Genomic DNA, 24,453 nt, shown 5'->3' with positions numbered 1-24,453 from the left:
GCTTATCTGTTTAGAGTAAACCATGTAACAGCAACTAAGTTGATCCACTCCCATGAGGGAGGGAGGATTTGTCCCCTCTTAATAAGGAGTGGGATCCGGTATAGTTACTACAGGAGAGGGATAGACCGGGCTGTAGAAGGTAGGGGTCCACTGGAGGCGGAGTTGGCAGTGTGGAACCGTCCCTCCCGGTTTACACGCTCCGGTGTGCAGAGTACAGTGTAGGTGGTGGGGAATTTAATCCCCAGGACTACTTTGCCGCAGCAGGAGGCTGTGCCTCTGGCCAGGCCCCTTTTTTCCAAGCAAGCTGCAGGCTTCGCCTGGGCCCTAGAAACCGGATAGGCCTCTCCGTGCGCTCTCAACCTAGCCCGCGGCGGCGGGGGAGGGGAGGCCTTCCGTGGTCCCGCCTTCTGCGCTGTGCCGCGTTCCTGCGCCTGTGCTGAGTGGCAGCGGATTGCTGCCAATGGGAGTGTGGGGCGGGAGGGAGCATCAAGTTAGGCTGCGCAGGAGGAGGGGGGAACTGGTGCTGGAGAGACAGCGAGAGGGGCGAACCGGCCCCCCACGGCCGCTGCAGGTAAAGGCACCTCTCTTGGCTCGCCGGGGCGAGGCACTGCTCCTTTTCTCCTTCGGGTTTTCGTCGGGCCTTCCGGCCTGTGGCTTCCGCCCTCACACTGCTCCCACCCGGGCATCCACACCCCCCCTCCCCCCGCATCTTCCCGTCTTGGCCATCCCTACCCCGGAGGGCACCCCACTTGCTCCCTCCGTCAAGTGCATGTACCTCATTACCGTTTGGGGGGCGCCAGTTGCCTGAAGCGCCGCCCCTCTGCTGTATGGGCCTTCCTGGCACCAACCCCGGCAGTGTGAGCAGGTAATGGACCCGGGTCCCCGTCCCCACCCCCACCCACACTCCCACCCCCACCCCCAGTAGCGTCTCCCTCTCAGTCAACCCCTCACTTCCTTACCTTGCCCCTTCTGGTCTTTCATGTGAGGACATAATTTCTGTAGTTTTCCGTCTGCCCCCTAAACATACGTACAGCTTTGTTAGTTGCTTATTTTACTTTCCCTGTTTATTCAGAAAGGCTCACTTTACCAGCCATGTTTGCCCCCAGATGTCCGTACCCCTGATGGAGGCGTGAGTGCTTTCTCCTTCAGTAACTGGGGAAACAGAAACAGTGGCCATACACTTGGCAGTGAGAATGGTGAAGATAGAGAAAATGGCCTAGGATCTTGATCTTGAGGAAATCTCTTGAGGAGCTCCTAGTTAATAGCTCTATTTCTTAGGTCTGTGTCTTTCCATCCTGATCTTTTGCTGACCCTAAATTGTGATTATATTCACCTTGGCTGCTTCCCATTTCTTTATAAGATTTGGGACTCTTTGGGTCTTAGGAATGTCTCTCCATGGCACAGTGTTTAAATTCTTCTTTTTAAAAATTATGTTGGTGATTTTCATTTTAGGCCTTCTGTTATTTTATTTTCAAGGGATTTCTCATTTAGATTAAACAGCTTCTACCCATCTTGTGTTTCAATAACATGTGTTTATGTCTGTCTCAGCTGATCCTCTTGAAAGGATACAGTTTCCAATAACAAGATTTATACTTTGAAGTACAATAGTTCTTTTCTGAATCTTTGAGCAGTTAGAGGTTAAGTGGGCATGGGTAGTACTTTTCAGAAGTGCATATTACCAAATGAGTCAGTATTTGTCAATATGGCATTAGTTCATTGTCTTTTAAGAGGATGAGCAGTACAGAGAAGTCTGGAAAATTGATGTCTATAGTTCAGTTTATATAATTGCATCTTTTGGACAGCTGGACTAATCTCTGTTGCAGTGTTTCTTGTCCATCATAAACAATAAACTATAATAAACTCCCTTTAGAGAAGCCATAAGAAATCTTATCATACGAGGTGTTGATAACCCTTCCTTCCAATCTAGGCATGCTTCTCCACTCCCCGCCCCCACTTGTATTTTGCAGATCCTCACTGGCAGGAAGATTTTGTTTAGTTTTATTGAATATAAATAACCTAAACAATGAGGTGTGTCTTCCTTTTCCATTTGATATATGTGGAATTTTGACACTGAGTATGTACTTTCAAACTACACATACCTTTCATCTCTCAGTTGAGAATCACTATTCTGTTGAAAGGTATGGGAACATTGCAATGAAAAGTATAGAGTAGCATGAAAACAAAGTCCTTTATGATCATACAAGTTGTTGAAATGGGCAAGATAAAGGAGACTGGTAAAATAAAAACAGAGTTGGGATTCTATAGATTGCTTTTTTTTAAAAAAAGGAAGTATATCAAAGGTGGTAAATCCGCAGAAGAATACGGAGTAGTTTCCTCTTTAAAAGAAGGTGAGATGAAAGGCTGTTATATAAAGTATTTGTTTAGCATTAACTGGTTTGTTACATGGACATTATGGATTGGTGGCCTTGGATTCCAACCTTAACTGGCATGTATGGTTCATCTCTCTGCAGCTCCCAACCCTCCAGGTTTCTGTCATTAGTTTTAAATTATAGAGAATGATTAAGTGCAGTCATCAAACTGTCTTTCCTTTTGAGCATATACTTGTGTTTCTCTTTGGGGCACTGGTGGACTATGACTGGCTTTTCATTCTCAATATGAAAAGTCTGGTATGACTTCTTTTTTTTTTTTTTTTTTTAATTTATTTTTTATTGGTGTTCAATGGTATGACTTCTTTAAGCAGTTTTACTGAGGGATCTCTAGGTGCTTCATGTATTTGAAAGCTTAACGTTTATTCATTTATTAACATTTTATTTACTTGAAAGAGAGCATTATGGGGTTGGGGTTAGGGTTGAGGTAGGGAGAGTGGGAGGGAGGGACAGAGGGATAGAGAAAAACAGATTTCCCTCTGAGCAGGGAGCCAGACAGGACACGGGGCTTTATCCCAGGACCTGAGGACCTTTATCCCATGACCTGAGCGGAAGGCAGACACGTAACTGAGCCACCAGGCATCCCTTCAACATCTATTTAGTGTTGCTACCAGGATTTGAACCATAGAAAGATAATTCATGGGATAGATGAAGTTGGTAGAATAGGCCAGTTGTTGATATAGCCAGGATGACCCACAAAGTAAGAATAGAAGTAGGGGTAAAGAAAGAGGTGTATGATGGGAGAAGGTTTCATCTTTTGAGAGTCAAGGGCAACTTAAACATGGGAGTTAGAGAAGAATCAGGCAACTAGGATTAATGAATATGTACGGGATGAATTAGGTCAGTAGAGGTGAGTTGATGCGAGGGGACTGAGAAGTGGTGAAACTTGGTGGTGTGGCATTAAGTCACTGGTGATGTTTTTAAATTATCAGGCCCAGCGGCACTGGGGTGGCTCAGTGGTTGAATGTCTGCCTTTGGCTTGGGTTGTGACCCCGAGGTCCTGGGATCGAGTCCCGCATAGGGCTCCCCGCAGGGAACCTGCTTTTCCCTCTGCCTGTGTCTCTGCCTCTCTCTGTGAAATAAACAAACAAACAAATCCAGACTGAACCGAGGAAGTAGAAATTTGGCCCAAAAATTGGGAAGGGAGTTAAATGATTGATTTACTTTTGAAAACTAATACTGGAGTGTATAGGAGTAAGTGAATATTTCAGAAACTGTTAACATTGTTTTTCCCATGAAAAATGTGAGGTGAGATTTCTCTCTGATACCGGGCTGCTCTGGAGGAAGGAATAAGTAGAAAGGACAAAATCTCCCATAGAAGAAGAAGCAGGTTATAAACTATTATCAGCATAAATTTCTAGTTAGTGGAAACTTTTATTGTAGTTTTTTTATTTTTAAGATTTTATTTACTTGTTTGAGAAAGCACACACACATGAGAGAGAGAGAGAGAATGTGCACACCAGCAGTGGGGGGAGTGTAGAGGAAGAGGGAGAAGCAGGCTCTCCAGTGAGCAGGGAGCCTGATGCAGGGGCTCTATCCCAGGACCCTGAGATCATGACCTGAGCTGAAGACAGCCACTTAACCAACCGAGCCACCCAGGTGCCCTTATTGTGGTTTTTCTATGACACCTAATTAGATATTTAGTATAACTTATGTGGCAGTGAATAGCTGAAAGATATAATAGGTAGCCAAATAGGGCATAGCTAGAAAAAGCTGATGGTAGTGTTGAAGAAATTCATAAAATTATTGAGTAGATTTTTGTTAAATCAAGAAGTACATATAACTTTTCTCATTGTCATTTGGAGCAGCTTTGGGGCAAGTATTAGATTGGAGAGGCTGGAATGAACTGGTGGGATAGTTTAGCCAGAAATGGGAAGCAATATGGATCCTGGGGGAGGTGTGAAGGGTATACAATTTCTGAAGCAAGGAAGGTCTTGTTTAACATTGGTAGAGATGCTATCTGTACTTTGTAATTTTGTTGTGCCAACTACTGATCAGTCTGTTCTCTTTATATCTGAGTTTCTGGGCTATTTACCCACATTTAATTGTTTCATAAGGATAACTGGAATAAGTTGAAGAAGGGAAAAAGTACTTGGTGGGTTGTATGTAAAAGTCTTCAGTGAAGTCTGTATGTACTCTGTCACCGGCAGATTTCTTCTCTGATGTCTTCTAAAAGTTAAGAGAAAAGGTCTTGTCAAGCAAGGCTTTCCTGAATTGTCAAGTGCTGACATCATCTACAAAGAACAGGCACTATTCATATTTTCATATAGTTTAGTTGTATGGTGGTGTACTTATAATTCCTTGCTTTAGTTTTTTCTTTTTCCAACATTTTCATAACTTAAATCCTCAAATGTGGATTTTAATAAACATGCTTTCCGTTATCTGTAGGATAATTTTTCAAGATGGGAAACTACTGTCTCATCTTAAAATGGGGGAATGCCATTTGGTTTTTTTCTTTTTTTAAGATTTTATTTATTTATTTATTTATTTATTTATTTGAGAGAGAGAGAGACAGCAAGAGAGAGCATGAGTGGGGAAGAGAGGGAGAAGCAGGCTCCCGCTGAGCAGGGAGCCCCATGTAGGACTCAATCCCAGGACCCTGGGATCACTACCCGAGCCAAAGGCAGACGCTTAACCAACTGAGCCACCCAGGAGCCTGCATTTAGTTTTTATGAGGACTGAATGGTTCATCCCATATACTGCAAGCAAATATATTAACTCATTAAGTATTTTTTTGAGTAGCTGCTGTGTACGTAATATCCTCTTGGTTCTTTAGGGATTCACAGATAAACAAGAGATGGTTCCTACCATCCAGGAACTTTTTGTCTCTTAGGGTAAGAGCAGCTGGCCCACCGTGCAGGGTTGTGCAGGGTGTGCATTGCCCATACTCATTATTATCATCGTCAATAATATGTTTAGTATGACAATTTTCCAGCAGATGGCAGACAAGCATCTTAAGGAGCAGGCGGCATTGTATGATTTGCACAAAGGAACCATTTGGGCCTTCAGAGAATATGGACAAGAGACTGGTCATTTTAGTAAAATATTAAGTATGGTCTAAGTGCTTTAAATAAGGCAGAGACAACACTGAGTACTTAAGGAGGGTGATAGGACCAGTCATCACAAATTGCTTTGCTGTTAAAGGGGCAGAGGTTCAGGGCTCACCTTTTGGAACAGAAGGAAGACCTTTGAAAGGGTGGGAAACATTTCAGCTGGGAGAGCTGCTTGGGAGGGGGGAGGGTGTGTTCTAGGCTGAAGCTACAGCATAATAGGCAAAGTCATGCAGATAGGAATCACATTAGGGGCACCGTGTGGTCTGGCTGGCCTGGAATGTAGGGTATATATAGGAAGCGGTGACAGAGAAAGTTGGGAATATAAGTGGAACTAAAATGTACAGTTGTTTGAACTTCTTGCAAAGGAAGTTTTTTATCTTAAATACGAGAAAGGGGGAGGGGACGTCACAGAAATAGTATGTATAGAGTGATATGTTAGCTAGAATAACATTTAGGAAACTTCCTGGATGAAGGTACACAGTAAGTGTAGCGAGATTGTACTGCAGTGAAAAGTGGTTATTTTTGCCAGTAGTGAGTAAAAGCATCTAAAATACAAGGGAAATGTATGGACTGCAGTATGTTCAGAAAGCATTACCTCCAGTCATTGAAATGCTACTGGAATGTTGTTAAGTTCTGTGAGCTTAACCTGAAGTAGAAGGTGAGTGAATGTTAAACTCCCTGATCTCTGCCTAAGAATGATAATGGTAAAAAGAAACGGACAGGGATGACTGAGAGATCTTGACAGACAGAAACTTCAGAGTGTGTAGGTGTAAGAGTCCAAAAAGGGGTTTGGTTTATTTCTTTTATAGTTTTAGTTTGAAGCAAAAATGTGGGTGTGCTTTCTGCTCTGTCTCTGTCCTCGGATTACCTCACATTTCCGTCTTCTTGTTATTTTGATGCCAGTTGATATTAAGGGTAGTACCTAAGGAGAAGTTTTCCTTGAGGTCACCAACTTTGCTTATTTTTCATTTGTCTTCTCACAACAGGAGTTTCACCATCTTCCTCTGAAGACCTAGCCATCTTGCTCCATGAAGGTCAGGACAATCTGACATGCACTTGTTTCTTGCCTCTTTACCTGAAGAGTAGTCCTCTTCCATTGTGTACATTTTTTTCTTAATAGGGGAGGGGAGGGGAGAGCCAGTACCCCCCCTCCCCTTCCCTCCTTAGACCTTGGGGAAGTACCCTCCATTGCTTTCCCAAGATGGCAGACCCCATCATGGATCTGTTTGATGACCCAAATTTATTTGGCCTGGACTCTCTGACTGATGACAGCTTCAACCAGGTCACACAAGACCCCATTGAGGAAGCCCTTGGACTGCCAAGCTCTCTGGACTCCTTGGATCAGATGAACCAGGATGGTGGAGGTGGTGATGTGGGGAATTCATCAGCAAGTGACCTGGTCCCCCCACCAGACGAGACAGCCCCCACAGAACTTCCCAAAGAATCAGCAGCTCCAGCTCCAGAATCTTTAACTTTGCATGATTATACCACTCAGCCCGTCAGCCAGGAGCAGCCAGCCCAACCTGTCTTACAGACACCGACGCCAACATCAGGACTTTTGCAGGTCTCCAAGAGCCAGGAGATCCTGAGCCAAGGGAATCCTTTCATGGGTGTCTCTGCCACAGCTGTCTCCTCCAGTAGTGCTGGAGGGCAACCACCTCAGTCAGCCCCTAAGATCGTTATCCTTAAGGCCCCACCAAGCTCCTCAGTCACTGGTGCCCATGTGGCACAAATTCAGGCCCAAGGTATCACCAGCACAGCTCAGCCCCTAGTGGCTGGCACAGCCAATGGTGGAAAAGTTACTTTTACCAAAGTGCTAACCGGCACTCCCCTTCGACCAGGTGTTTCCATTGTCTCTGGTAATACAGTGTTGGCCGCCAAGGTCCCTGGGAACCAGGCTACTGTTCAGCGCATTGTCCAGCCCAGCCGACCAGTAAAGCAGCTGGTCCTACAGCCAGTTAAGGGTTCAGCTCCTGCTGGAAACCCTGGGGCCACAGGGCCCCCACTGAAGCCTGCAGTTACACTGACCTCTACACCTACCCAGGTGACTTGAGTGAAAGGGGGAGGTGAATTTTGGTTTAGTAGAGGGCCCAGCAACTGTGAGAAGAGAGCACAAGACCTATCTCTAGGAATCCTGTTTAAATTCTACCTTTGCTTTAAAAAATCAGTTAGTGTTGACAGCCACATGCTTACTACTTACTAGGTGGAAGCAGTTAATGTTGACATATTTTTTGAGCTCTTATTGTATGTTTACACTGTGCCTAGCTGGTGGTGAACAAGACAGACACAGTCCCTGTCCTTACAGAGCTCATGGTCTGCCAAGAAGGCAGACATTAAACGAATTCACAATACTGTATGATACAAAGTTTTATGAGAAATACTGGATGCTATGGGAACAAAGAGTCATTATTTATTTATATTTGCAAGACTTACAGAAGCTATGTGTATGTTTTCCTGTTCTTATTACTGAGACTGTCCTCCTCTATCCACTGAAAAGTCTAGTTTCTATTGTAAGAAAATGGAGGTCCTAGCCTCTGATTAAAGGGCCAAAAGAGTTTGCAAGGCCTTGGGTGGTATTAAAAGTAAGTAGGACCAGTGGAAAGAAGCTATGAGGAGGTGGATTATAAAGACTTTTGTTCTAATAGACTGCCAGGAAATGGAATGACTACCTTAGAAGATAGCCTTGCATCAGGAGTTTGTCAAAATAGGCCTGATACCCACTGGGCAGAGGTGTTCCAGAGAAGACTCAATCAGGACAGATAGGAGGATGAACAAAATAAATTGTGCTATGTCTTTTGACCCTCAATTTTTATGGTTCTAGGATGAGGAAAACTGGCACAAATATTTAAGAGTATACCATTCTTTAATGTTGTACCTCTCTTGCAATTTCCTTTCTTCACTCTAGGGTGAATCGAAACGCATCACCCTGGTCCTCCAGCAGCCACAGTCTGGAGGTCCCCAAGGACACCGGCATGTTGTACTAGGGAGTCTACCAGGCAAGATAGTGTTACAGGGCAACCAGCTGGCAGCCCTGACTCAAGCCAAGAATGCTCAGGGGCAGCCTGCCAAAGTAGTAACTATCCAGCTGCAGGTGCAACAGCCACAGCAGAAAATCCAGATTGTACCACAGCCGCCAGCATCGCAACCGCAGCCGCCACCACCACCCTCAACCCAACCAGTGACTCTCTCCTCTGTGCAGCAAGCTCAGATAATGGGACCAGGACAAAGCCCAGGACAAAGACTTTCGGTACCACTCAAGGTGGTGCTGCAGCCACAGGTGAGACTTCTACAGGTAGCAAGGAGGATAGACCCCTGGGCCCTTTGCTATCACCCTTAGCAACCACTCATTGTTGAATGTGGGGTCACTGGAGTCATGCCTCTGAACTGAAATACAGGCTTTTACTTCTTTTACCCATGGAAACTTTGTATTAAGTATATGAAAAGTTTTGAGGGTTATTGTTAGCTTTAGGATAAGAGATGATTGATGATTTATCTGGTTTGTTTTTGGGCTGTTTCATTTACATTCTGTTCCTAATATTGTTGTGGAGTAAAAATGATTGGCAATATTCTTTCATTTGAAAGATAAAGAAGTTGTCTTAAAGAGATCAAGTGATTATCACTCTTCCCACCCCTACCCCCACCAAGAAACTAAATAGTTTTTTTTTTTTTTTTTCCCCTACTTTTGGCCTGGAGTTTAAGGTTGACTGTATTGTTTGAAAATTTTCTAGAATAATGGAGATGAACGTTTTTTTTTTTTTTTTTTTCCCCTACTTTTGGCCTGGAGTTTAAGGTTGACTGTATTGTTTGAAAATTTTCTAGAATAATGGAGATGTGTATTGACATGAGGAGCATGGCTAAAGGATACTGAAGTTTAATTTGGCGCAATTCTTGCCTTTTCTCATCCCTTTCCCACTAAACACTTTTTTTCTGCTAATGTGTCCAAGTTCAGTAAGACTTGATCTGAATCTCATTCTTGAGGAATTAGAGATGGAAAGTTTCTAGCCTATCTGCCTTAGAGCTGGGTTTTATTTAGGCCATTTAGTCACAAGCATGTTGAAATTTTAGCGTCTTTATTTCTGTAGGCTGGCTCTTCCCAAGGGGCCTCTTCTGGGCTCTCCGTAGTGAAAGTTCTAAGTGCCAGTGAAGTGGCAGCTTTGTCTTCACCAGCAAGCTCTGCTCCTCACACGGGGGGCAAGATAGGAATGGAGGAGAACCGCAGGCTAGAGCACCAGAAGAAGCAAGAGAAAGCCAATCGGATTGTAGCAGAAGCTATTGCTAGGGCCCGTGCCCGGGGTGAGCAGAACATACCTCGAGTCCTAAATGAGGATGAACTGCCTAGTGTTCGGCCTGAGGAAGAAGGTGAGAAGAAACGCAGGAAGAAGAGCAGTGGGGAGAGGCTCAAGGAAGAAAAGCCAAAGAAGAGCAAAACATCTGGTACCTCCAAAACTAAAGGCAAAAGTAAGCTGAAGTGAGTACAACCCTTTGCTGTTTTGTTGGGACATTTGAGGGCAGCGTACTTATTTTTAGATTAGTGTTGAGGGGTGCCTGGCTGGCTCAGTTGGTAGAGCATATGACTCTTGATCTCGGGGTTGTGAGTTCCAGTCCCATGTTGAGTGTAGAGATTACTTAAGAGAATAAAATCTTTAAAAAAAAATAGTTTTGAGAAGAACTACTTGTGTGTATGCTTTTAAAGATTTATTTATTTATTTGAGAGAGATTGAGAGAGAGCAGAGGGAGAGGCAGAGTAAGAGAGTCTCAAGCAAACTCCATGCTCATTGTAGAGCCTGAAATGGGGCTTGATCTCAAGACCCTGAGATCATGACCTGAGCCAAAACCAAGAGTCAAGCTTACCCAGCTGTGCCACCCAGGTCCCTAGGAGCTACTTGTGTTTAGCAACTACATGGTTCAAGGTGATCTGTCTATCATAGAAGATAATAAGGGCTTTCTTTTCTCTGTCCCAATGTTTATATGGTCTGTTAAACCGAAATTTGCAAATTAGCATATTTTGAAAGAGAAACAACAAGGCACAGGAAAGATAGCCAATTATTGTGTTGGGGGTTATGTTGAAAAGCTGAATGTTTTTATACATCTTCCTGATTTTGTATCACTAAAGTGTGAAAAAGATTTCTCACTATCCCCCTACCACCCACATCAGTAAAAGAGCTGCTGGAGATGTAGCTGCCCTGTTCTTATATTTCATCTGTGAATTAGAGATTTTAGCAACCATTGTCAGCTTTAAACAGTGTTGACAGAACCAGGGCTTATCACAATTGGGTGTCTTTTCTTTCCCTTCCATGTTGTGTAGCTTTACTCCTTTCTCCTTAGCTTCTACTCCCTAGGATTCTTTAGGCTTTGTGGTGGAATTATAATCATGCTTTATATTTGGAAGGGATTTTTCAGCTTTTTAAAAAAAAATTCATATTGCCATAGTTAATCCTCAACAACTCTCAGGCCAGGTATTACCATCAGTGTTTATATTATAAATAAGGAAGCTAATGTCCATCTAGTGACAGAACTGGAACTGAAGTGAGGTCTTGTATTTCTTGGGCCAGTATCTATTCTGCTGTCTTATGCCACCTTCCTTCAGGTATTTGTGAGTTACAGTAGTAGCAAAGATTTGTCAAATCTAGTGTAAAGGTCAGCCAGTGGCTTAGAAACCTGAATATCTTCTATTTTTCAAACACCTTATTCCATAGCTGTGTGTCCTACTGACTGAAAAAGTAAACACTTCTGTTAGGAAGTTTCAGATATGATAGTTTAGATTAATTATATTTTTCTTTTCCTAACTGAATTTGGCCCTCACTGAAATGAATTTGGTTTTTCCTTCTTAGTACCATCACCCCTGTGGTGGGTAAGAAGAGAAAGCGTAATACCTCATCTGATAATTCAGATGTAGAAGTCATGCCTGCCCAGTCACCCCGGGAAGATGAAGAAAGCAGCATTCAGGTAAAAGGATCCTGAAAGAAATTAGAAAAATCAAGTTTAATTCTGACAGACAAACCAGGAATAGATACAAGAAACTATAAGGTTATGCACATTTCAAGACTTTTTCTAAAAGAAAGGTAGGGATAAAAGGTAAAAGCAATGAGACCTGGTCATGTGTCTTTTAAATTTGGGGGGTTTTTCAGGCAAAAAGCATATTACTGTACAATACTAATGCTATACAATAGCAATCGTCATTTTCTGAAATCCCAGTGTTTCAAAAACTAAGCAAGTATGAAATTATACTGCATGGTTGTTTTTATGGCTGTGTCAGTACTTTGGTTTCTCTTAGAACTGTCCATCTGTCCTTTTGCTTTACCTTTTCTACACTTCAGGGTTCTGACTCTGTGAACTGAGTGCTTAGGCACATTGTTTTTTCCAACCTTTTGAAGATGAGAAACATTGGAAGAGAATAAAAGAAGCTGGACCAGAAGTTTAGTCCTCTGTCTCTGATTGTTGCTTTAAGGCGTCACCTTTGGCTCTGGTTTCCAACCACACAAAGAACCTGGTATTAAGATTCAGGAGACCCATGATACTTCTAAGTAGCACTATGAGCCTGACCAATTTACTTAGCTACTGTGTCTGAATTTTTCCTTGGTAAATGGAGGCTTGTACTTCACAAACCTTAAGTGCTTCTCTAGCTGTTAATACTTAGAAATGCATTCCCTCTTTCTTGATACGCGTTCAGTACATTGGCAAACTGATACTCGGATTTTTCTGGAGAAATTAGCATGTGAGAATAGCCAAGATACAATTGAAAATGAGGCAAAAATTAGATTTAACAGACATTATAGTATGAAATAATAATTACTAGGAGTTTGGAATTAGAGAAGAAATAACGTTAGTACCAATAATAGATTCAAATAGTTATGAGAATTTAGTATGTGAATTAAAATGCCATTTTAAATCAATGGAAAGAATATTCAAGAAGTTAGGACAGCTGGCTACCCATTTAGAAAAAAAACCCCTGGATTTCTTGTGTCACTCCTTACACAAATATTAGTTTAATCGAAGATCCAAATGTAAATCTTGAAATCAAGAACTTCCTATAAAACATGTATGGATTTTTAAAATAATTATCAGGTAGGTTAGATCTTTCTAAGAGGGTATTAAAATTTGGAATTCATAAATGGAACAATTGATACATTTGACTATACAAAAATTCTGCACGTATAACAGAAAATCTACAAATAACATAATGGTTAAGAGCTTAAACTCTGAAGCAAGAATTCCTTGGTTCTCCACTCTACTATTTACTAATGTTGTCACTTCAGGCAAGTTTATTTAACCTCTTGGTGCCCCAGTTTCCTTATCTCTCAAATGCAGATAATAATGCCTACCAAGTAGAGTGATTAGGACGATTAAATGGAAGCATTTATTAAACACATAGAACAGTACTTAGCTCATGGTAAGTGAGTATAGAAAGAGTTTTATATGTGTATGTTAAATGAAATAAAGGGTTAAATTGTTAAATAATCAAAAGACAAACTGAAGGCAAATCTTTGTATTACAAGAAATACAAATTTTAAAAGGTGATGTATTAGTTTGCTAGGGTTGCTTGCCATAATAAAATGCCACAGACTGTGGCTTAAACAGCAGAAATTTATCTTCTCACAATTCTGAAAACTAGAAGTCCAAGATCAGGGGGACAGCAGATTTGGTTACCTCAGACCTCTGCCCTTGGCTTGTAGATGGCTGCTTTCTTACTATGGCGTTACATTGGTGTTTTCTCAGTGCAAACATCCCTAGTGTCTTTCTATGTGTCCAAATGTCCTCTTATAAGGATACCATTCAAGTTGAAATAGGGCTCACCCTACCAGCCTCATTTTAACTCCATCACCTCTCTAATGCTCTGTCTCCAAATACAGTCACATTCTGAAGTACTAGGGATTAGGGTTTCAACATAAGAACTTGGGGGGGGGAGGGGTTGGGGCACCTGAGTGGCTCAGTTGGTTAAGTGTCTGCCTTCAGCTCAGGTCATGATCCCAGGTCCTGCAACCAAGCAGGGTTAGGTTCCCTGCCCAGCGGGGAGTCAGCTTCTCCTCCCTGGATCCCCCACCCAGTGTGTGCGTGCTCTCTCTCTCTCTCTCTCTCTCTCACTCTTAAATAAATAAAATCTTTAAAAAATAATAATTTTAGGGGGCATAAGTCAGCCCATAAAAAGTGGTAATGCCAGTGTTGACAGTGGAGTTAAGGAACCAGATCTTTCACCCAGTTGATGGGAACATTGAGGCAATCTTTTTGGCAAGTCAGTATTTCAATATGTAATAAAATTTTAAATATCAATACCCTTGGACTTAGTGATTCTGCACATAGGGAACTCTCAAAAGTATGAAATGATGCAAATGTATTGCAGCAATATTTGCAATAGCAAAATTCTGAAAATCCACAGGATAGAAAACTGCATGGCAGTTAAAAAGAACAAAGTAGAGGGGTGCCTAGCTGGCTCAGTCAGTAGAGGATGCAACTGTTGGATCTTGGGATTGTGAGATCAAGCTCCACATTGGATGTAGAAATTACTTAAAAACAAACTAATAATAATAAAAAAATAAATAACTGCAAATCCGTTCTCCTATTGATGGACATTTGGGTTGTTTCAAATTTGGCCCTATTATGAACAGCTGCAGTGAACAGTCTTAGTAGTACTTCATGGGCACAGATTTTCATTTCTCCTAGCTAAATCTAAGGAATAGGATTGATAGACTATAGGGTAGTTGCACATATAAACATTATAACTCTGTAAGAATCTGCCAACTTCCAAAGTGATTGTGTCATTTTACGTTTTCGCCAGTAATGAGAGTTCCAGTTCCACATCTTCAGTATTTGGGGTTATCAACGACCCCATTTTTTCAAAATAATTCTGTAGTATTCCATATTTAGACTATACTGTTATTTATTTATTTATATATATATACCATACTGTTTTTAACCAGTCCTCCATTAATGGGCATTTAGGTTTTCTCTGGTCTTCTGCCACTACAGGTAATGAATGCTACAAAGATTTGTATACATGTGCAAATTTATCTGTAGGATATCTTTGAAGTGGAATTTCTGGACCCAAAGGGTATCGTCAGATTTTCTTTTATGGAGGTTATGCCAGTTTGTACTCTGAACAACAATGTATAAGTTCCTCTTTCAATATATGATCAGACTTTCTGATTTTTACCAGTCTGTTAGGTGTGTGTGGGGGGAGTTATTTCAGTTTATTTTTCATTTGCAGTTGTAATTATTTACTGTATTATGAATGTGAGTGTCTTTTTACATTTAAAGCCAGTTTTCTTCCCTAAGTGTTAAGTGTCTATTCATGTTATTTGCCCATCTTTTTGACATGTTATGAAGCTTTTTCTTAGTTATTCAAAATAATCCTATGCTTAGGAAATGGATCATTTGGTGTTTTCCTCCTCAGTTTATTATTTGTCTCAACTTTTTTATGATATAGTCTCTCAAATTTTTTGCAAGGTAAAATTGGTCAATTTCCTTTCCTACTATTAGATTATAAAAAATACTTCCATGCTTGCTATCGGAAAAATGTTACATCTTTTTTAAGATTTTTGAAATCTTTTATGTAATTTAGTTTCTGTCAGCCTCTATGTGCCTAGCCATTTGTTTCCAATCCCATTTATAGAATAATCTACTTTTTCTTCACTGGTTAGAAGTGCTATTTTTACCATGTTCTATATCCACATAAGTATTTTAGTCTATATTTGGACATTATTTCATTGACCTGTTTATCTTTTCTTGGAGAAGTACCAATCTTTGTTAATTAGTGTAGATCTTTAGGGTCCTAATACCTAGTAAGGCCAAGCACAATTTTCCTATTTTTCTTGTTTTTGTTTTTGTTATTTTTTAAAGATTTATTTATTTATTTATGATAGACACAGAGAGAGAGAAAGAGAGGCAGAGACACAGGCAGAGGGAGAAGCAGGCTCCACGCAGGGAGCCCGATGTGGGACTCGATCCCAAGACTCCAGGATCACGCCCTGGGCCAAAGGCAGGTGCCAAACCGCTGAGCCACCCAGGGATCCCTTTCTTGGTTATTCTTAAATGTTTATTTCTCTCTTTGGTTTTTGGGATTAGCTTATCTAATTAAAAAGTTAATTTTCTTTTGTCATATTTATGTAAGGTATATAATTAGAACTAAGTCTTCTTTTTTTGTTGTTTTAAAGATATTTTTTTAAAAATCTTTTATTTATTTATTCATGAGAGACACAGAGAGAAAGAAAGAGGCAGAGACACCAGCAGAGAGAGAAGCAGGCCCCGTTCAGGTAGCCTGACATGAGACTCGATCCCAGGTCTCCAGGATCACTCCCTGGGCTGAAGGTGGCACTAAACCGCTGAGCCACCCGGGCTGCCCCTAGAACTAAGTCTTCTTATTGCAAAACAATGTATTTTATTATTTAGTCAAGTCTTCTTTAAGTCCTTCTGGAGTGTTTTAAAGTTTTCTTCATATAGATTTTATATATTTCTTACTAAATTTAATTCTTTAGATAAGTGATCTTTTTGTTTTCATATATAGAATCTTTCATTATATTTTATGACTCAGTCTACATATGAACAGTTTTTTTTTTAAGATTTTATTTATTTGACAGAGTGAGAGAGCACAAGAAGGGGGAGCAGCAGAGGGAGAGGTAGAAGCAGATGCCCCGTACAGCAGGGAGCCAGATAAGGGGCTGGTTCCCAGGATCCTGGGATCATGATCTGAACTGAGGGCAGACCCTCAACAAACTGAGCCACCCAGGCAACCTAAGAATGCTATTTTTAACAATTGATTTTATGCCAGGGAAGTGTGCTTAATTTCAATAGTTCTGTGTCTAGTAATTCATTTAATTTGTTTGGGTTTCACAGGGATATAATCATGATTGAAAAACAATTTTATCTCCCTATCCTTCCCAGTTTTGTATCATGAGCTGCAAAGTAGTCCTTAAATTACTTAGTTAAAAAATATTTTACTTGGGATGCCTGGGTGGCTCAGTTGGTTGAGCTTCTGATTCTTGGTTTTGGCTCAGGTCATGATCTCGGGGTTGTGAGATTGAGCCCCAAGTCCAGCTCTGTGCTCACTGTGGAGTATGCTTGACATTTTCTCCTTCTCCTTCTGCCCCTCCTCCCACTGGTGTGCACACATGTACACACACTCACGTGCTTTCTCTCTCTCTAAATTAAATAAAACCTTAAAAAAAATGTTTACTCAACCACTTGAAAGAATAATGTAAATCTAAAATGTCTTGATACGGAAAACCTAAGAAGTATTGTTAATAAAAATAAGTAAGTAGCAGAACAATACTGTAATCATATAGTATGATTCTATTTATTAAAACAAAGAAAACTTTAGAACTAAAACAAAAAACCAAAGTTAGTAACAAAACATCTACACCCTTGAACTTATGGAAAGCACATTGCACCCTGCAGGTTGAGTCCTATTTCATTTTACCAGAGCTTCTTCACAGTAGTACCCGGGTTGCTTTCAGCTGGGTTCTGGTTCTTGATAAAAACAATTCAGCAAGTTAATATGTATTTGGTACATAAAGTAAATTATATGGCTTGATATTGCATAATTTGATAAATAAGCTCTTTATCTTTCTGGCTTGATTTTTCATAGAGATTTTGGAGTAAAATCTAAGTATGTGACTATAGGCAAATAGTTTTGAAGGTTTTCTCTCTACACAGTTCTTTACCATTCTTGCCTCTACAGAAAAGACGCTCAAACCGCCAAGTTAAGCGAAAAAAATATACAGAGGATCTGGATATAAAGATCACAGATGATGAAGAAGAAGAAGAAGTGGATGTAACTGGTCCAATAAAAACTGAGCCTATCCTCCCTGAACCAGTGCAGGAACCAGATGGCGAGACTCTGCCTTCCATGCAGTTCTTTGTGGTAAGCTGAGAACTTAAGCAGTATGAGTGGTTGTTCTGCTCCTCGCAGTCTGTGTTGACTGACTGCATTTTTTGCTACAGGAGAATCCCAGTGAAGAAGATGCAGCCATAGTAGACAAAGTGCTTTCTATGCGGATTGTGAAGAAGGAGGTGAGGCTATAACCTTTAATGTCAGCCCATAATGCTGCATTCACTCTATTTAATAAACATCTTTGGATGTTAGGATAGATTACTACAGTGTAATCATGAGATGGTGGAGGAAGTTAGCTAGAAATAGGAACTGTCTTACTGTCTCTTGTTTTGCTTATTGGTTTAAAATAGATAAAGGCTTATTTTCTACAGCCATCAGATCTCTTATTTCGGAGTACTAGATTAGTTCTTTAACCCCTCAGTGATATATTCTAGGGACATTGGTATGAAGCTCTGCCATGAATAGTGAAAATTAAAGGTTCTTCCTTTGACAGATAAGGTTATTAATAACTATAATTTCTTTCTTCTCAGCTTCCTTCTGGACAGTATACTGAGGCAGAAGAATTCTTTGTCAAGTACAAGAACTAGTATGTGATCTGTGCAAAAAGCTTTTCACCCTAAATTCCACAGGGTTGTAAAAAGTTCTCCTGTATAGTCTATCCCGGGTGGGAATGTATCCCCTTTTAATAGTCTCCTAGCCCAAATTGTTGTTTTCATTGAGGAAAATGTCTATTCAAAGAAAAGTTTAGGAATTGGCATGACTCTTCTATTTCCCAGCAGGAAGGTGGGGTAAGGGGTGGTTCCTGATAAAATCCCTTGTGATGTTCTCTATACCTTAGTCTAATGTTAAGACTTTGCTACTCAGAATGTGGTCAGTGAACCAACAGAATTAGTGTCATTTGGGTGCTTGTTAGAAATGTGAACTTTCATTCCTGCCCCAGATCAGGTGTTTGTATCCAAAATCAAGCTTAAGAAACACTAACCTAGGAGTCTGTCTCCCCGCTTAAGTATGTTGTACTCATTTTGCCTACTTCTGGCTATCCCCAAATCTAGCCTACCAGTTCTTTTTCTCACACCATGACTGGCTATTTCCATCCCCTTCAGCTCCTATCTACACTGTGAATGGGCCACCATCTCCCAACTAGAGAAGGATAAAAGGATCCATCAAAAACTAAAGCGCTTCAAAACCAAAATGGCTCAGATGAGACACTTCTTCCACGAGGTAATTAGGAATAGGTATCGCCTATCATTTATTTCATAGAAGCATAAATTTACTGGGGTTATCCATCTTGACTGATTATTCAAGATTTGTAATTGGGACACCTGGGTGGCTGGCTAGTGGTTGAGCCTCTGTCTTCGGCTCAGGGCATGATCTCAGAATCCGGGATCGAGTCCCACATCAGGCTCCCTGCAGGGAGCCTGCTTCTACCTCTGCCTGTGTCTCTGCCTCTCTCTGTGTCTCTCTCACGAATAAATAAATCTTAAAAAAAAAAAAAGATTAGTAATTGCTTTGCATATATGGGTATGAAGTCTTAATTTTGATCACTGGACTTTCCTTACTTAATTACCCATCCTTTCGTTTTAGCAGGTCTAAATGTGGTCTTTTTATAAGTTATTAGGATATTTTGGTATTGACTTGCTCAGTGTTCATGGAAATATTTTCAAGATGGATTTTTAAACTGACCACTGATCCACTTGAGGCTTTCTTCTAATGTTAGTCTGTAGCAGTTGGTGGTATCTGTAGGTATAAGCTATCGTATTGTTAGGAAAAAACATTTATTTTCAAAAATTTCTAATCTAGTATAACAAGAGATGGTGATAAAGGAGTGTTAATTTCCCAAATCCATTTTTGCTACTGATTAAACACTAGGGCATGCATAAAGGTCTCTTGAGCCATATTTTAACTGTCCATTTTGCTTTGAAGGCTTTGTGCACATATATGTCTTTGCCAAACTGGGATTTTTCATCTTTATTATAATATAAAACTGGGTGCCTTGAGAAGACAGATTGTTTTTCAAAGTTTGTTAGAGCTAAAGGGGAAAAGGTACAGTAAGAAAGATTGAGGGAAGGAAGGAACTAAATGCATAGTTTTAGCAAAAAACTGGAGAGGGCAAGTAGGACTATGTAGTTTTATAATTTTCTTTTTATATGAAAATAATCGGGTTGTATTTTTTCATCTATGTTCTTTTAAAGCATAATTTGTGAAATGTACAATGAAACTGTAATCTCCTTCCAGCTGATATTTTAGATGTATAATTCATGACTGTTGAACCAATCTTTGCTAACTCGTGCCAATTAAAATCTCCATATATAGGTAGACCATTTAACCAAATCATTCATTTATTCATCCTTTATTATATACTAGTCTCTATGGAGAACAAACCAGACATGGTCTGTGTTCTCATGCAGCTCACTGTCTAATTGAAGAGAGAAATATTAAAAAGTAATTCAAATTGTGATAAGTGCCTAAAAAGAAAGAGCACAAGGGGGAGGGGAAGGAAACACGTACTTTGGATAATTAGGGAAGACTTCTCTGAGAATTGAATTATGAATAGGAGGAAGGCCATGAACTCATGTAAATAATACCACTGACATGGGGGACAGTATATATGAAGGCCCTGAGACAAGCTGAGGAACTGAAAGACAGTGCAGTTGATGAACAAAAGAGAGTGAATGGTCCAAAATGATATCAGAAATTTAGGCAAGCAGGTGCATACAGACCTTTTAAGTAGTTGGGTTTTAGTTTTGTTTTTATTCTAGGTGCAAAGGAAAATGGTTACATTACCTAAAACAGTTCAAAAACATAATCCAGTGTTCACTTTTAAAAGATCACCTAGACTTTGGAGAATGGATTGAAGAAGAGGAAGCACAAAAGTATGATGAGCAGTAAGGAAGCAGTTGAAGATTTTTAAGTAGGAAATATTGTGGCTTAGAGTAGAGTGGTTTCAAGTGGATAGAATGGATGGATTAGAATTGACAGGACTTGGTGTGATGGCTTATATAAACAGGTTTGTGGTCCGAGCAAATGAGTTGAGATGGGATCATTTATTAAAGTGTGGAAAATGTTAAAAGCAGCCAATATGGGGAAAGTCAAGAATTTAGACTGTGTTAACTTTAAAATTCCTTAACACATCTCTAGCAAGCAGATACATATACAAATCTCGATTTTTCAGGCTGCAATTAAAATTTGGATTTTATCATATAAATAGTTATTAAAACCTTAATAATGGCTAAAGTCACAGTGGGGGGGGGGCAGGAATTTCTATACATTCTGATCTATATTTTCTTGTTAAAGTTCTTTAAAAAAAAAAAAAAAATTCTTTCTATAATAGAATGGATATAAGCCCAGAACCAAGGCTTAAGGATTCTCCAAATTTAGAGGTCCAGGTGAAGGAGAAGAAACTGTATGCCAGAATGTCAGGAGAAAGATTAGGAAAAAGATAAATCACAAAAAATAAGGGGAAAAGATGTCTTAAGAAAGAAGAATGTTTTCCTTAAAGTTTCTTTGAGACCTTTCTTTGGAGCCTGGATTATTTATTTTCAGATACCACCCAAAGTTGGATACCAGTGACTTAGAAGAAAAATAACCAGCGAAGGTGATCAAGAGTTGACAAAAACCAAAATAAAGGGCGCAGGGCTACTGATGAGAGTATAGTGTATCAGAAAAGCCAAGGGAAGACAGTGCTTAAAGGAGAGAATTAGGAATTGTGGAATACTTTATACAGGTAAAGTGAGATGAAGACAGAAATGTTTCGTTATATTTGGCAATTTGGGATCATTAATGACCTTGACAAGAGTAGTTTAGTTGTGTGAAAGAAGTAGAAGGAAGAGTGGAATGGATGGACAGTGGAGGTGATGACATGGAGAGCTACCTTGTGTTTAAAACTGTTGGGGGCAGCCTTGGTGGCCCAGCGGTTTAGCACCGCCTTCAGCCTGGGGTGTGATCCTGGAGACCCGGGATCGAGTCCCATGTTGGTCTCCCTGCATGGAGCCTGCTTCTCCCTCTGCCTGTCTCTCTGCCTCTCTCTCCCTGTGTCTGTCATTTATAAATAAAATCTTAAAAAAAAAAAAAAAAAACTGTTGGGACAGTTTGGGTACGAAAGCAGAACAGAAAAAGTAGTTGCAAGCAGATAAGAATAAAAGAGGTCTTTTTAAGATGTGAAATAGTAGAGTACGTTGGTGTGTTTATGGAAATTTCCAGTAGGGAGGGATTCCTAAGAAGATGAGAAGGGATGGAATCCAGAGCATGTATGGAGAGACTAGCCTCTGTTAGGAGACACTTGCTCTGGTAATAGTTGAGAAGATGGGTGCAGGCTTAGGTAAGTTTTTAGCATTTGGTATTGTAGAAATTGGGAACTCCCTGGTGAAGGTGTCTTTTAAAGAAAAAAAAAATTTCGAAGTAAGATCATCACGTAAAGGTGGAGTGGAAGATTGGGTTTACTGGACAGTGGTCTTTTGATCTTATTGATTGTTTCATAACTCCTCTAGGATGAAGAGCCCTTCAATCCAGACTATGTAGAGGTGGATAGGATATTGGATGAGTCTCACAGTATTGACAAGGACAATGGAGAGGTGAGTTGGGAGCATGGAAGAACACTAAAGGTCTCATAGATTTCTACTGGTTTTCTTGCCTATCCTTTATTTTTCAGATATGGCTGAAAAATCCCTTGGACAAAAAGGTATTTTTAAGTTTTTCTGAGATCTCCTTAGAATGATATTGGGAAGATAAGGGAATAGGGAGAGAGGCTAAAAGGAAAGCTTCCCATAAAGTCAGACATCCTGGAGCTTCATTTATAAATACCAGGAGCTGTATTAACAAGTACTTCTTCACTTTGATCTTGTTTTCTTTTAGATTTTACATAGGAGACCCCGACATTCAGTTAAGGGTGATAGAAGGGGGGAGGCATAGGGATACTTCACAAATCTCCGCATTTATAAATATAAAATGCCTGCACAGACTCCTAGCTTTCTCCATGTTGTTGAGAATTATTTTTTGGACTTACCATCAGTTAAATGCGTCTTTATCATTAAAACCAACCTATTGCATTTGACTGTACTTTTAAGCAGATTGTGAGATCCTATTCCCACAGTTTCAGATTCAGTTGGTCTCTGGGTAAGACCCAGAGATCTGTATTTTTAAGTTGGTTCTCCAAGGGATTCTTAGGCATAGCTTGATTTCAGAATCACTGCTAGCAGATTTTACACATGCTAAAACACCTACTGATACAGCTTCATAAATCACTTTCATTTTCCAAATAAGAGTTGTGAAGATCTAAGCCATAGTGAATTCAACATGGCTCTTTTAAATTTATTTCAAACTTACTTAGACTGTGAACCATCATCATTCACTTTTTTTTTTTTTTCACTTCAAGTAGCAGTTCTTGGTAGAGCCACATTTCATTAAGTGTTTGTCACCTCTGACGGTTGCTGCTTACCCAATAACCAATACAGAACACAACAGCCTTATTCAAATGTCATGCCAGGTGGTGAGCTAGGCTTACTTACAAGCTAAGTGGCACATTTCCATACATTATCCTTACAGGACCTAAGAATCCAAAGTCTTCCATCTGCAATTCCAAGTTTATTTTATAAGCCAATAGGGTCACTCAGAACCTTAGATGTCCAGGGCCTATTACAGTTCAGTGTCTGCAAATCTTGACAGGCATGCCTCAGATAACATATATTCTACTCTTTTGGGTTGGAGTGGGAGGAGTTACTGTTCATTGTTCATTAGCGGGAGTTGAGTGGGGAATGGACCAGTTATTAGAATGGACAGGTTAACTATTATTCAAATTCTTCTCATCATTTTCAGGATCTCGGCCTTTTCAGCCTTAAAAATCTTACGCTCTCTACCAGCATACTTTTTACTCTTCCAAAAATAATTGATCTTTGGACTGTTGGAAATGACAAGACAGACGGAATGTTTTAGTTTCTTGGTACTATAACTTGTGCTCCCAATATTGGATAACAACATTCTGTGTACCCATTTTTTTCCCTCCCCAAATAAGTTTAATTTGTCATCCTTTTACATGACCTAATAGTGGTAATCATTATTATAAATAATAAAGTCCTTGGAAAAGTAAGTTATGATGCTGGAAATGCCTGTCCTGGACAAATGGCTTTATGTAGAAACTGACCTGAGTCATTATAATAAAGAAAAAAGTAAAGAGCAACTAGATTAATACTAGGGATTCCTTGATCTGTGATTCTGTCAAGGTGCTTATATCTTTAGATTTCTTTGGCTGTTTTAAGGGTATTCTATGAATTGATAATAGAGATTCTTGTTGACTATACTAGGCCCATCTAATCCTTCTTGTTTCATATAAAAGAAAAATAGAAATGCCATCAGTGCAGTGATCATCTTGAGTAGTGATAAGAGGACCCATTTTGTCACTGCGCCATCACTTGGAGCAGAACACCTCCATAGAACGCAGTACTCTAGCTGAAGCTTCAGCACTTTCCTCTCTTCCCTCTTGTTACCTGTCTTCAGTGACACCTCTCCTAGTTATCTCTTAGCTCACAGGGAAATCTCTTTATTACCATATGACTGCTCTTTGAAGTAGCATCTGCATTCACAGTTACAGAAGCTCAGCTTATGGGTTTAATCTGTTCCTCACTTAGAAAAATAGCCTGGCTTCTACTCTTCCACTGTATTAAATTTGGTGCAAGGGCGGCAGAACAGAGCAGAGCCGTATCTTTTAGTTTCAACCTAATTCAACATAATAAAGGAAAATTTTTATTTTATTTTTTTGCATTTGCTTGGTTGATGAGCATGATGTTTTAGTGCTTAGTGTTCTAGAAACTATAGGGTAGAACTCTACCTTTTAGAAAAATTCTGATAAATTGCCTGGAAAAATGATCAAAGCCAGGAATAGTATACAGTGTCTCAGCAGATGAGCCTATGGTTGGTGTTTCCAGCCTGCCTTTTTTTTTTTAAAGCATTTTTTACGTATTAACACTCTGTGATCTGATTCTGTAGTCAAATCTTACCCTTTAAACATAGCAGAGAATACAGAATCTGTTTATTAAGGCTTTAGCTTCTTCTCTCCTAGCCTGTGATTTACTACCTGGTGAAATGGTGCTCTCTGCCTTATGAGGATAGTACATGGGAGCTGAAAGAGGATGTTGATGAGGGCAAGATTCGAGAATTTAAACGGATCCAGTCAAGGCACCCAGAACTCAAAAGAGTG

The 24,453-nt window shown here is 40.1% G+C and overlaps 1 protein-coding gene and 1 long non-coding RNA gene across 13 annotated transcripts in view; one reads left to right on the top strand and one right to left on the bottom strand.

The window, feature by feature from the left end:
• Window positions 1-24,453, top strand: part of CHD8 (chromodomain helicase DNA binding protein 8) — a 61,080-nt gene that overhangs the window by 13,821 nt on the left and 22,806 nt on the right. For 4 of the 10 annotated variants that reach the window (XM_077845526.1, XM_077845529.1, XM_077845523.1 and 1 more), the window contains exons 2-12: window positions 6,427-7,484; window positions 8,346-8,717; window positions 9,523-9,908; window positions 11,272-11,386; window positions 17,112-17,294; window positions 17,375-17,443; window positions 17,795-17,850; window positions 18,368-18,485; window positions 21,752-21,835; window positions 21,913-21,942; window positions 24,316-24,453. In XM_077845526.1, coding sequence (XP_077701652.1) covers window positions 6,642-7,484; window positions 8,346-8,717; window positions 9,523-9,908; window positions 11,272-11,386; window positions 17,112-17,294; window positions 17,375-17,443; window positions 17,795-17,850; window positions 18,368-18,485; window positions 21,752-21,835; window positions 21,913-21,942; window positions 24,316-24,453 — 2,394 coding nt within the window. In that variant the 5' untranslated portion in view covers window positions 6,427-6,641. Of the gene's footprint in view, window positions 1-469; window positions 572-6,426; window positions 7,485-8,345; window positions 8,718-9,522; window positions 9,909-11,271; window positions 11,387-17,111; window positions 17,295-17,374; window positions 17,444-17,794; window positions 17,851-18,367; window positions 18,486-21,751; window positions 21,836-21,912; window positions 21,943-24,315 lie in introns of those variants that run through there. The other 6 variants (XM_077845528.1, XM_077845527.1, XM_077845530.1 and 3 more) reach the window with 5 other exon arrangements.
• Window positions 1,003-24,453, bottom strand: part of LOC144282194 (uncharacterized) — a 46,604-nt gene continuing 23,153 nt past the window's right edge. The window contains exons 3-4 of one of the 3 annotated variants that reach the window (XR_013350533.1): window positions 11,314-11,397; window positions 1,003-1,017 (exon numbers count right to left, since the gene is read on the bottom strand). This is a non-coding gene — a long non-coding RNA (uncharacterized LOC144282194). Of the gene's footprint in view, window positions 1,018-4,541; window positions 4,557-9,645; window positions 9,661-11,313; window positions 11,398-24,453 lie in introns of those variants that run through there. The other 2 variants (XR_013350530.1, XR_013350531.1) reach the window with 2 other exon arrangements.

The sequence above is a fragment of the Canis aureus genome, chromosome 13 (genome assembly GCF_053574225.1).
Source record: "Canis aureus isolate CA01 chromosome 13, VMU_Caureus_v.1.0, whole genome shotgun sequence".
NCBI lineage: Eukaryota > Metazoa > Chordata > Mammalia > Carnivora > Canidae > Canis > Canis aureus.
Note: the sequence above shows the minus strand (reverse complement) of the source record. Positions and strands in the feature narration are given on the sequence as shown.